The sequence below is a fragment of the Leptosomus discolor genome, chromosome 3 (genome assembly GCF_034619465.1).
Source record: "Leptosomus discolor isolate bLepDis1 chromosome 3, bLepDis1.hap2, whole genome shotgun sequence".
Lineage (NCBI taxonomy): Eukaryota > Metazoa > Chordata > Aves > Leptosomiformes > Leptosomidae > Leptosomus > Leptosomus discolor.
Genome location: NC_141393.1, coordinates 55,961,392 through 55,974,140, shown reverse-complemented (window position 1 = coordinate 55,974,140; position 12,749 = coordinate 55,961,392). Strand labels below are relative to the sequence as shown.

General features: G+C 42.5%; 1 protein-coding gene across 1 annotated transcript in view; it reads right to left on the bottom strand.

Moving 5' to 3' along the window:
- Positions 1 to 6,882: 6,882 nt before the first annotated feature.
- RNF11 (ring finger protein 11) overlaps positions 6,883 to 12,749 on the bottom strand; it is a 32,527-nt gene continuing 26,660 nt past the window's right edge. The window contains exons 2-3 of the mRNA XM_086462274.1: positions 8,693 to 8,862; positions 6,883 to 8,097 (exon numbers count right to left, since the gene is read on the bottom strand). Coding sequence (XP_086318400.1) covers positions 7,926 to 8,097; positions 8,693 to 8,862 — 342 coding nt within the window. The 3' untranslated portion in view covers positions 6,883 to 7,925. The remainder of the gene's footprint in view (positions 8,098 to 8,692; positions 8,863 to 12,749) is intronic.

The following is a 12,749-nucleotide window of genomic DNA, read 5'->3' as shown; positions in this document are numbered from 1 at the left end:
TTCTGCACTTGGTAGGACCTTTACTGCAAAACTTACAAGCTGTATTTCTTTTTTCTATGTGTTTATTTTTGGGGGTTTTTTAAGTAGCACTGATAAGTGGTTTCCTGCCAGTAGCTGAGGAGCGGGTAGAAATTCATACTCAGTTTGCTGGACATCTGCAGCAACTGCCGTGGTGCCTCATGTGATACTGCTGTGTCATCAGAAAGTGGTAGTGGCCAGGAAGGGAGAAGCAGCAAAATGAGCATCACTTTCATCATTACATCCGATCTGTGTAATCCATGTATGGATGGTCTCTCATGAAACTGAAGGGAGGATATGGGCTTAAAAAGGCAGCTCTAACGAGGCATCACTACAGCAACACCTACCTCCTATAAATAACATCAAGTGAGGTAACCTGTTGGGTGCAGAACGGTGGGCTGAAGGTGTCACAGGTTTTCTTGATCATCAGAAGCGATTTTGATGAAGTCACAAATGTAATACAACTGCTATTATTTGGAAACACCCACTTACAATTGCTCAACTAAACCGGTAGCATAGGCGCGTGATTTGATTTATGACTGATATACAGTTCTGTTACGATCTACACGTAACGCATTCTGTCATGGGGGGTGAGTTTAGACTGTCCCGTTCTGACAGTGCCTCTCCTCGGGTTGCTTACACTGCAGCAATACAGCATTCAAAACTGCAGTAAGGAAACTTTGCCTTTTATAAAATATAGTAGCATAGAACAGGATTGTATCAAACATTTCCTCCCATTTCACACTGGTTTTGGCATTAAATTCTATATTAAGTTGAGTGCCTCAATATTTTTGGTTGATCTGTGGCCTGAGTCCAAGACTACTAAAGATCCTGGGACGATAACTTTGACAGTTTGCATGCCTCTGGCCCAACAGAAGCGTCAAGTAATGCTCCTCAGTGTGAGACAAGGCTTTCCTGGAGGTCAGTCCCAGCATGCAAAAGGCACTCCCGAGAGTTTAAATACAACACCCTCAGCCTCTGGTTCCTCCTGCAAGATGCATTTCTGTGCCTTCTCAAGCATAAAAACACAGCAGCAAAGCAAATGTGTATGAAATGACCAAAACAATGTGTTCCCCACAGTTCCCCCTCTGGGAGGAAGAGGAGAAGATAAAGAGGTGAGTCATGTTGTTTACTGCTGTACAGGAAAATGGTTAATGGTTGGAAACGTCACTGATGAACGAGATTGGAAAACCTGAACAGACCAGAAATGAACTCGCTTCTTTTCTCATTATGTTCTGCAAATACCTTTTTGTGATAGATGATGTGCGAAGCGTGTATTGGCAAGTATTTTAATTGAATGATTTGTCATCATGAAATATTTTTTAAAGATGCTATCTAGGTTTGCTTCAGGTGTTTATAAAAACAAAACAAAACAAATACTTTCTTTTAAAAACATGCCCAGTCAATCCCTGTCTCCAGGATTTATGAACAGCAACAGAGCTAATAGATATCAGCATTGCACCATTCTGCATGGTGTTTGCTCTAAATTCAACAATGTTTTTGTAGGACTGGGCTCTGTTCCATTATTTTCTGGGTTTTTTAGATCTCTGGACCTACTCACTTTCATTGCTGGCTAAACATAGGCAAAATGTTTATTTAGAATTACACATTGCATTGAATTCTACTTGGTTTCTCTCTCCTCGACTATTTCACAGAAAGAATACAAAACAGAGCAATCACATCCACTCACGCACCCAACACGATCTCTTTATGGGCTGCTTTGATTCAAAAAAGAAAAAAAAAATTTAAAAGTTTATCTCATGTTGGTCAAGTACTGTAACAGTTTCAGGTCTGTGGCTGAAAAGCAATGTAGCAATGTGGTGAAAAGGAGAAGTAGGAGCTGCAATATTCTGGATGTTTTTCTTCTCTGTTCCTTTTATCCTGCAGCACACAGCACGTGGGGGTAAGGAACTACTTCTTAGGACTGGAGCTCTATAGAATGTTTGCCTGTAACGCTGGAGCCACAGGGGCCGTGCTTGGTGTTGATGGCATTCCAGGGGCAGTTCTAGGGTGGGCTGGTGTTTTGTTTGTGACCATGGTGCTTTTCCTGACATTTTGGCAAAGGTGGTGGTGTGAGATGCCTGAAGACTGCCTCTGCTCTTGCTGTTCAAAGGTGCAGGACAGGAACTTCATCTCTGACATTAGCAGAGTTCAATAAATCGTTCTAGGGAGGTGAAGCAATGTTGTTTAACTCTAGAAGATACAATATATGGATCATCTTCAATGTCAGCTTCATTTGGGTACATCCCCAGCACTGCTGTCATCACTACCAAGGTTACACAGCCTCTGTTGGGCAGCTGCAAAGTTTCTTTAGAAGCAACCAGCAGGGCCAGTTAATTTTGGTATTTCAATCATAGAAAGTTGGAAGGGACCTCAAGGATCATCTGGTCCAGCCTGTCTTGGCAAAAGCACAGTGAAGACAAGATGGCCCAGCACCCTGTCGAGCCAAGTCTTAGAAGTGTCCAGTGTTGGGGAATCCACCACTTCCCTGGGGAGATGATGCCAATGGCTGATTGTTGTGAAAAATTTGCTTTGGCTTTCATTCTTACGGCTCATGGATACCTGTGTTTGTTCTGTGGTGCTGGGTTCATTGATGATGCAAGTAGTTCTTAGTATTTCTAAGAAACTGCAGGAATCGCATGTGTAGTGTCTTTGCTACGTCCATCAAAAGTGTGTGATCCGTCACACATACGTGTATATATAAAAGTATATATAGATAATATGCAAAAGGTCTATGTATGTATACTTACACATGCTAGTAGCAGGCTCTGTAGTCAAAGCTTTTCAAAAAGCTTTATCAGAACTGTTTGAACTATTAAATTCAGCACTTTAAAAAGCTTTGACACCTTTTCAGATGCTGGCTGAGGAAAACGCAGGGAGGTTGAGGGCCTTTACTAATGGTTTGCTGTGGGATCCTGAAGGAAACAGTGTGTGCAATATGTAGCCTTCAACAAGGAGAAATCGCAAAACAAACAGGCAGTCTAAGGAAGAGCCCTTCGGTGAGGTCACCTCACCAAAAAGCAGTTTTAGGCTGGAGAGTTGAAGGGCATCAGACAGTTTTTACTCTGGAATAGCAGAGCTCTGCTTCGGTGGGACAGGGCCTGGGATGGCTCTGTCCTACTCAGAAAATACCATTCTAGAGCGATTCATCTTTGTCCCCTTGAATGTCTGCCTGGTCCGTCTCCCTCAATCTGTTTACCCAGCATGAACTCCTGATGAGACAGGCAGCTACCACTGAAGTGGCAGAAGGGTAGGGAAAATATACTAAAAAGGTGGAGGTTTGTCTGTGTTTCTGCAGTAAGAACCCTGGTAGAAGTGCCTCGTAAGGAAAAGCAGGGCCTGTTGTGTCCAGGAACAATGCCTGGTGTGGGCAGTCAGGCTGCATGTAGTACGTGCAGCAAACTGAACATTTACTGCTGGGTGCAGGGTTGTTGTTGAAATGCCTTACTGAAAATAAAAGACAAATCTTTTCTAGGGGTTGGTGCTGCAAAGAATAGGTTTATGACATTATTGCTACTGTTTTCCAACTAAGAGGACAGAGAAAGGTTGGGGGCTGTTTCTCTGTAGTTCGGTTGCTCTCTTGCTGAGTAAGTACATACCTTTGCCCTGCTAGAAATGTGCACAGGCATTTTCACAAATTCAGTATAGATCCTCCTGTGCAGCTTTTACCTGGCCACGTGGTGGTGCAGAGCGGATATTGCAGTAACTCGGCTGCTAGCATGCAAACAGAGGTATTTCTTCTGTGTAACTCAAAAAAGATGCTTTTGCAGAGCATGTTGAGAATGTTCTTATCAAAAGGCATTAACTTTGCATTTCATACCAAGAATGCCAGAGCCCCAAACTCTTACCACAGAACAGGTTTAAATGCAAGATAATCTGCAAAGGATGGTTAGCATAAATCTTATTCTTCAAAGTTAAATGCTATATAAAAGTTAATTCTTGAAGCTGATTTTTATTCTGAATATAAAGTCAAGAAGGGTTCTTCTGAACAGATTTTATTCATGGGGGTTTTTATAGGTCCTCAACTACTAATGTATGTTTTTAGTAAAAATGTGGTGCCTGTATGTCATCAACTAGCATCCACTTTGTTTTCTAAATCCATTTTAATCCAGGATTTAACTGATGAGAGGCCTTGTATGTTTGGTTTCAGCCATCTTGTTATTTATTTAGCTGACAGTCTGACTCAGAAGAATTATCATCTTTACCACGATTGCACAAGCACAGGAAATGTCAGAAGTTTGGAAACTGTGGCAACTTGAAGTCTTAAATTCAGGTATTTCATAATCCCTGAGCCTAGAAATGTACACTCCTACCACTGCGAAGGGAGGACTGTCAGCCTCCAACCATGTAATTGCTTTCAGCCCTGGGAAGCTGCAAGACAGTACAGACTTTTAAAACCTTCTGTAGTTAAAGCCCTTCTGCAACATTAGCTCCTCACAAAGGAATTCTCTGGGCTTTTTTTAGTTTTTATTTTTTATATATATATATATATTTATATATATATATATAAATATATATATACACACACACATGAATTTCATGATTCTCTCTCAGATTTACATAATTAACTGGCAGCCAGTAATAAGGATTATCATCCTTAGATAGAAAATGATTATAGTAGTAATTCCAGTAGCATGCAAGAATTTTTAAGCATAAAGGTCTTTACAAAATTGAGTATTTGTTACTTGTCGCTGCATCGCTTTTGCTTCAGATTTGTGGGAATCTTGTTTTCTTAAGAGTCGTAGAATAGTTTGGGTTGGAAGGGACCTTTAAAGGTCACTAGCCCAACCCCCAAATTCTGTTGTACGAGACAAAATCCATTTCCTACTACAATCTGCAGCTGGAACCTAACACCTTCCCTGCTGTATGTCTGGGATGTTGGCGATGCCCTTGGTCCCTACCTGCTCTGTTTCCGTGGCGCTTCTGGGGCAGCTTAGTCTTTAAATAGGGTGGCGGGTTGCTGTGAGAGGCTGCGGTGTCTGGCAACGACCAGGGAGTGTGGACAGTCGCACCCCATGTCTCTTGGCGTTGTTGCCTGAACTTGCAGAGGATTGAGCCTGATGCTCCACTCGGCTCTTTCTGCGGCCATGCCAGGGTTGGTTTGCCAGTTCCGGGTCTGAAGCACAGCGTTGTTTCACTGAATGTTTTCATCACGCTGCGCAGTCCCTATGCAGTGCTTGAAAGCAACATTTTTGATGCATCTCCAAACCTGGTTACTTACACTCAGTAGCTCCGAGAGTAGTTTTTTCCTTCAAAGTCCTTTGCAGATGTTTTGCTGGGGGCCTGTCCACCCTGAAACACAGAGCCCTGGCCTAAGGGCTAGGGTTGGTTGGCCAGCCCTTTCCCCTCTGAGCTGCAGTAGACTCTGGTTAGGAAGCAGCTGTGCTGTAAATGGACTGTCTAATATGCTGGAAGTGGAAGTAATTTATTGGACACCTCCGAGACAGGAGGCATCTTACAGATGGTGGAATTAAGACACAGCTCTGGTTTCACAGCTGTAGGTAAAATTCAGGTTACATGTTACTTTGTGTTAAATGCAGATCAATTACTTTTTTGAATTAGAAATCATCCAGAACTGCACCTAAAAACTTAAAAAATTATTTGATTTATTTGTTATAGTTACATACTTGTCTTTAAGCTAAAATTTGAACTTTTTGGAATGTTTTTGTGTCATCAACTCTAGTTTTAGCCCTTTGCGCCTTTTTGCTACTCAACAAGTATTTTAATAAAAGTAATCTTTTCCCTTAGCCCGGTAAGTGTATCAGTGTTAAAAGTTCAACTATACAAAGTGCCTAGAAAAGCATTCAGCTCAGTAATTGGTCACTTCATACTTCTTTCAAATCTTTCTAAATTAAGTCTTGTAATAAATAAAGACTAATAGCAACATAACAATGCTGTTTTTTTCAAATTGTTCATTTGCCAGTTTTAACAAGAAAAGAAATTAATACTTAATGTGGACACTGTTTTACCAAAAAAAAAAAAAAAAAACCAACCAACAAAGGAGAAAAACTAACCCCCCGAAACCAAACAGACAAGAAGGAGGAGACAAAGGAACACAGATGGAATGATGAAAAGGAACAGTGATATTGCACAACTTCAGGTCTCTTCCCAGATTTTGATCCATGTAACTAGGTATGTATGAATTCAGCAAAAAATGGTGTCCAGATAACCATGTAGCAATTTGAGTGAATCTAGAACTGCAGACTGCTTTCAGTTCCTTCTGCCTGCTACCAGGAATTCTTCTCTAAGAGGGCAGGTGGCTGTCAACTGCAGGAATAATAAATCAATCAACACTTTGGTTCTGCCTTTTGCTGACCACCCCTTCAAAAATTATCCATAACATGCGCAATTCTTCTAGATTGTAAATACACCGAGTCTTCAAAGTACTTGGGACTTCAAACACAACTTGTTGTATCAAGTACTCAAACTACATAGGAAAAGCTATCAAGAACATTCCCTGATTTACTGTGGTTGAGACTGCATCTCCTTTTGCCAGACCAGGGCTGCTCAAGGTATCAGCATTGCATTGAAGGTATGCAAGTCACCACAGAGTACGTCAAGGGAAAAAAAAAAGAAAAAAACCAACCCATACTAAGTGGAGAAAAGGTCCTTACAGCTACAATCTTTGCTAGATCATCTCTTAACAAGCACGTACTGTTTGCTACAGAAGTTAGCTAATCGTGTCACTCTGGCTACAGCAGTACTGGTTTCCCTCTCAACTGCTACTGTAACAGTCTGTGTTTATATAAACTTTGCATTTACCTGCAGAACAAAATATATTTTTCTCAGACCTGATTTCCTATCTGTTTGGTGGACTGATGTGTCAGCCAGCAGGGCTTAACAGATACATTTCATACAGGAGACTGAGATACAGTATGTTTATTCTTAACTTCTGATAACCTAAGAACTACAAGAACGAGAGATGCAGTATCCATTTGCTATGATCCAAGACAACCATTTTTAGGGAGAAAAAAGTAGAATAAGTGATCAACGCTAACACTACATTAGTTCCAAATTTTTTTTTTTGGTCAAGGTAGCTGAACTGTTGTCCCTCTGGCCCACTTTTAACCTCATCAAGTTAAAGGTGACATATTAAAGTTTAAGAACTGTTGTTCCATCAAAACCGAAGCAAGTTGTAAAAAACATGAAACCATAATGTCACCGCAGGACTTGTTTCCAGATCTTCATCGTCTGCATCACTTGTAGAAAAGGGATAATGCATCTCAGTTTGCTTACAAGCTAGGAGATCACTTTGAAGTCTGCATATTCCTAACTGCAAACAAAATATAGCACTTTTAACAGGTTATAAATAAACTGGTTTTCAAGCATAGAGCCAGCCCAACAATAACAATACACTATTAAAAAGACCTAAGGCAATGAATTCCATCTCCAATGGAAAAAAAAAAAAAGAAAAAGAAAAAGAACTGTGCAAACAAGCTTAAAACTATTTCTTTGTGCCAGTGTTATAAAATGTAGATTTCAATAAAGCCTTGACCCAAATGCCAGGACTTGTGAAAAGAATCAGAACAAAACTGGTTACTTTATTTAGGAAAAAAATACTCTTATCTTGCTGCTAATAAAATTGGATACACGCAGTTTAAACATTTACAGTTGCCGTAACACTTTACACAATTCCTATATATGGGTGTAAGAACAAACATTAAAAGACAATGGTGGGTCAAGGCTTTACATTAAAAATAACAACCTACTTTTCTATAGTCTCTAAAATACTATGTTTTTTCCAATATTTGCAGCCATTCAGGAATATTTTTTATTTATTTATTAGGAAATGTATACTTTGTGCATGATCTTAATTCCTAATTCCTGGCTCTTTGGGCTGAATGACAAAAGGATCAAACCCATTAACGTAGATGGTCTCCTTGAAGGTTCAGTGGAGAAACCCTGGCTCAGTTAGTCTCATATGATGAAAGCAGTGCTGCATCCACTGGCTCCATGCAGGATGGACAGGTAAAGGATCTCATCAACCAGTCATCTATACAGTCCAGGTGGTAAATGTGCATGCATGGCAGAAATCGGATAGGGTCCCCGTAAACAAAGTCCATCATACAAATGACACATCTGGGGAAGCAAAAAAAAACAACAAAAATATTTAAGCTGCTGTTACCACACTGGAAACGGAAAGTAGCATAGTATCTACTCCTGGGTATGTTTGAGTCAAACTTTCAGTGCTTGCAGATACTGTGAGGAGTTCTTAGCTCTGTCAGTGCTAAGAATCAAGCATTAGATTTTTGGGGTGGGTTTTTTTTTGGTGTTTCCTTTGTAGTGTATGTGCCCACGGTTACAACGTTTGCGAGGGCAGGAAGCCTTCTGTAGGCATGGCGGGGGCAGCTCAGCAGTGCATCAGAAATAGTAAAAAGGAGCCATAAAGGTGAGGACGTAACATGAAATTATTTCCCCATGAAGAAAGGATAAAGAGGCAAAAAATCTCTAAGGGCATGAATTATGTGGGTCGGGAAAGCAAGTTTCACCTGTAACAGGGAAACAAGCAAGGATAAAAGGAAGAGCCTTCTGCATGGGCTTTTTTTCAGAAAGCTGTATTAAATTACAGTCCCTGAAAAGAAGGCAAAACACAGGGACAAGGTCAGGTTTCCCAGAGCAATATCATAAACCAATGCAACAGCCACAGGAGTACAGTTTGGTTTCTGTAACTTACTCTCTGATCTTCTTCTCGGAGCCATCTCTTCCAGGATCATAGACTCCTTTAGGTAGATGCTGAATAAGGCCTATCCTCTGCGCTATTCTGATTTGTTCCTCTTCCGTCAGCTGTGTTGCTAGCCGAGTCTGGCTAGGAGTCGGGTGATAAACAGGAACAGGGACCTGCTCCTAAAATTGAAATGTTTTGGTTAAAAAAGAAACAAAACCAAAACCCACAGAGGCTTTCCTAGCATTTCCTAGCGCAGGACAGGCAATGTAATTGACTCCTCCTCTCTTAGGCCTACAAATGTTCCTGTGATCTCCCACTCCTCCTTTTCAATTTTGTGGCTGTAATTATGTTGAAAATGGGATAAAGAATTGAGACTCATATCTTGAGCAAGGAGCTCCTGGTGGTCGTTCTCTGCAAAAGCTTTTTATCTCCAGGAATCGCTCATACGTGAAGTACAACAAACTCCACATGACAGCAGGCAAATAAACCTTACAGGCACCTGGTGAACTGCTGAGATACTGAATGGAACAACGTACCAGCTGAGGAAGAGCTGCCAGTATTTGCAAGAAAAAGTAGGGTTTGGGGGTTTTTTTACATTTAGGAAGAATTATTTGCAAAGATGAAGACGGTGCCTGTTCTTACAAGTTTTAGAGAGGAAGGTTTTATTGGTTCTGTAATAACTCAAATTTATGATGTGAACTGTTCTGGACCACACAAGCTCTAATCCATAACTGTAGATTTAATTCTTGCATGTTTAAAAAAAGTCATCTGGACATTAAAAAGAATAGCTTAAGTAAGTAATCCAAGTTTTACATTTGTTCTCGTACATTAATACAATTGTACAGGTTCTCTCAAGCTGGAATTTGACTGCTGTATGTTTACAGTACATACTTCCCAAACAGAGAACAGGCAACATGTAGGTATGATGCAGTCCTTCCTCACAAGTTTCTTTTCAGTATTAATGAACTTTAGATCGGATGTTTTCTCTAACACTTATATTAACATGGTACTTAATTTACTTGCTTTTAAAGCCCTTTGTTGGATGTAAACGCTAATTTTGAACAGGAGATACTATTAGAACAGTATTGGCCAGTAGCCATAAACCTGCTGTTAACAGGGAGCCTGGTTTTGTGCAATAAGCCTATTTTAGTGGTACTTCTTAAACAGCAGAAAAAACCTCAACTTACAGGTGTGTTATGAAAATAAACCTGGTGCATCAGAGACACAATAGCTTCGATTCATGTTTGAAAAATGCAAGAGTTGGTGTTTCAGAGGACACTGCCGCAAAACAAGCAGCCTGCAGGCCTGCGCGCAGCTGCACCCCAGGAAGCGCCGCTGCAGCACACATCGCCTCCCCCAGAGCGCCCCTTGCCAAATGCCCGCTTGCCACCTTCCCGAAGGTGTGGGCACAGAGCAAGCACCTCCTGAAACGTGTGCGCCCTTGCAGAGCGCAGACCGCCGCGGGCATCTCCAGGTACGTCCAGCAGCAGGAACACCCCTGCCTTCCCCTCGCCCTTCCCCCGGGCCTTCAGGCCTGCTCTGGCAGTGGCCTAGGGCAGCGTTCAGCACTCACCAGAAGACGCCAACGCCTGGCAAAGCCCAGATACAGGGTTTAACGCATGTAACGTGGCCCTTGTAAAACCTGGTCAAGCGATCCTTCTTTCGCTGCTAGGAAGCGTGGCAAGTGGAGAGACAGACCGGAGTCCTGGCAGGCCGGGAGCAAGCGGCCCCAGGAGCACACAGCCTCTTGCCAGCCAGTGCCAGGGGTGCCCAGCAGCAGAAGTCCTGGCTTACGAGAAAAGCTAATCAAAAGTACAAGTCTGCCTGGCAGTTCTTTTAACACGGTGCCTACCGCTTGCAATTCTGCTGTGGGGTAAAATTCAGTCTTCTCTTAATTTAGCTATGCTAGGATTCCCTGCCAACCCCCCCCCCCCTCCCCCCCCAATTTCCTAGCAGAACTCAAGAGGACTTATGAGAAGGTTCAAAAGACAAACTGCCAGTGGTTCTGTAAGTTTGATTAATTTTCTGACTGCTCTAAATTGTATTTCACAGAATCACAGATCTCTTCTGCTGCCTTTTAATGGTTTAAATTATCTAAAGTATTCTCTAATCGTTGTTTGGACAGGGAGAAGCACCGGCTGAAGCTAGGGAAGACCTGTCAGACACAGTATTCATGAAGTGGCTCTGCAACTCTTGGTGCCAACAAAATAAAGGGTTTTTTCCCCCTCCCAAATGCTGCAGACCCTCTGCACGGAACACATCAGCTTGAGGCAGAATCTGGTCCTGGTCTGACTTTTCAAGAGCTTAACGATACAAACTATCAGTAACTTTTTTTTTTTCCCTGAGACTTTGCTATACTTCTTCGGACAGATTATTAAATCAAGAGCAGAAGCCATTACTGTTAGCTCCTTTACTTGTTCTGAAGACGTACAGACCACAGCATTTGGAGAGAGATGCACCCCACTTCCCGTCTTAGAAAAAAAAGAGGCACAGTACAACTAACTGCGAGCACGGCCCAGGTTGGTGCTAGCAAGTGCGGGGGGGGGGGGGGGGGGGGGGGGGCGGGGCTGCTGCATTTAATACAGTTCCCCTTGGCAAAACCATGACTGCAAGTGGTAATGCAGAAATACAAGCAAAGGCAAAAACAGGAGAAGGAACAAATATTCAAGAAACTCTCAGAATGTCTGAAAGTAGTGACAACTGATAGTGGCCGCCTGCAGCAGAGGAACAGCAAACTGATCATCTCGGCAGAAACTGTACAGGAAAAAGGAAACTACAGTTAAGTAAGAATCTGTTGTGAGTTAAAACGATCACAGTTGGACAACTCTGAAATGAGAAATCAGTCATACTATCCAGCCAGTGGCTGCTTGGGTTAAGTTTTGGACAGTAAATCAGCACAACTTTTAGGGCTGTAATAGGCCAAAGGAGAACAAAACCTCCTTCCCTTGTTCTAGTCTTTTAGAGGCGCTTGGTGTGAGTGACCGCCAAGGTACTATGTACTTGGAGAACCCATTTCTGCATTATTGCAGTGCCCCTCTCCCGTCAGTGTTGTCTTCCCCACGGAGACCTGCAGAAGAGGGGATGGATAGACCCCCCCCGGGCCTCCTTCCCATGCCAAATACACAAATGCTTTCCCGACCGCCAGCATGGTATGGGAATACTCCTTCTTTTGGCATCCTGGCTCAGGTTCCTTCCCCACAGAGCCACCACCCTGCGCTACATGTCTGACATAACCAATTAAGGCAGGAATTTATAGTTGCCAGCTGTGGGCTTCTACAATTTCACATACTAGACCAGAATCTCTTGTCAGAGGAGTAACTCTGGGTGAAAATGGTGCTATCTTTCACCATGACATCTTCACGCCTGTGAATATAAAAAATTTGGGCTGCTGTGGCTGCCAAGCTGTTGTGGAAAATGAGTAAACTGTACTACTGTACATAAAAAAGAGTGACAGCTCAATACCCATGATCTGGTGCACTTACTTAAAATGCTGTCTGGTGGCACTTTTATCTTCCCTCCCGACTACTATTAAAAGCCTGCCCAAACTGAGTGACAGTCCACTGGACACAAACATAGCAGTAAAATGGAAGAACACAGCCGCATGCATTGCAGAGAGTCACGTTATAGGGTACACCAACAATGACCTTTTCAAACCAGTCCTCTCCCCTCCAACAGATCAAAAGATGTGTTTACACCTGTAGGATTCTAAAAATATTTTAAACTATTTATTCATGAGAATATGAAAGCCCAGACTGCTCTGACTCAGTTGAAGTGACACTCAGTATCCCCAGAAGGGTCAAAGTAGGAGATGAAGTAGACTGCATGAAGGGCTCTCTCAACTAGACCCTGACCACCGCCCATCAGTCGAGCCAGGCTGCTTCGGCCCCCGGCAGCCCCACCGGCACGTGCCCAGGCTGGCCCCACACGCCAACACATCACCACACGCAGCTGCGTCCGCTGGTTTCTCCACTACCAAATCTGAAGCATTTTCAGAAGTTAAGCTCACCGAATAACAACTTCAAGCTGCCTTTAAGGACAGAGTGCAGCCCTCCCAGCACAGGTTTCT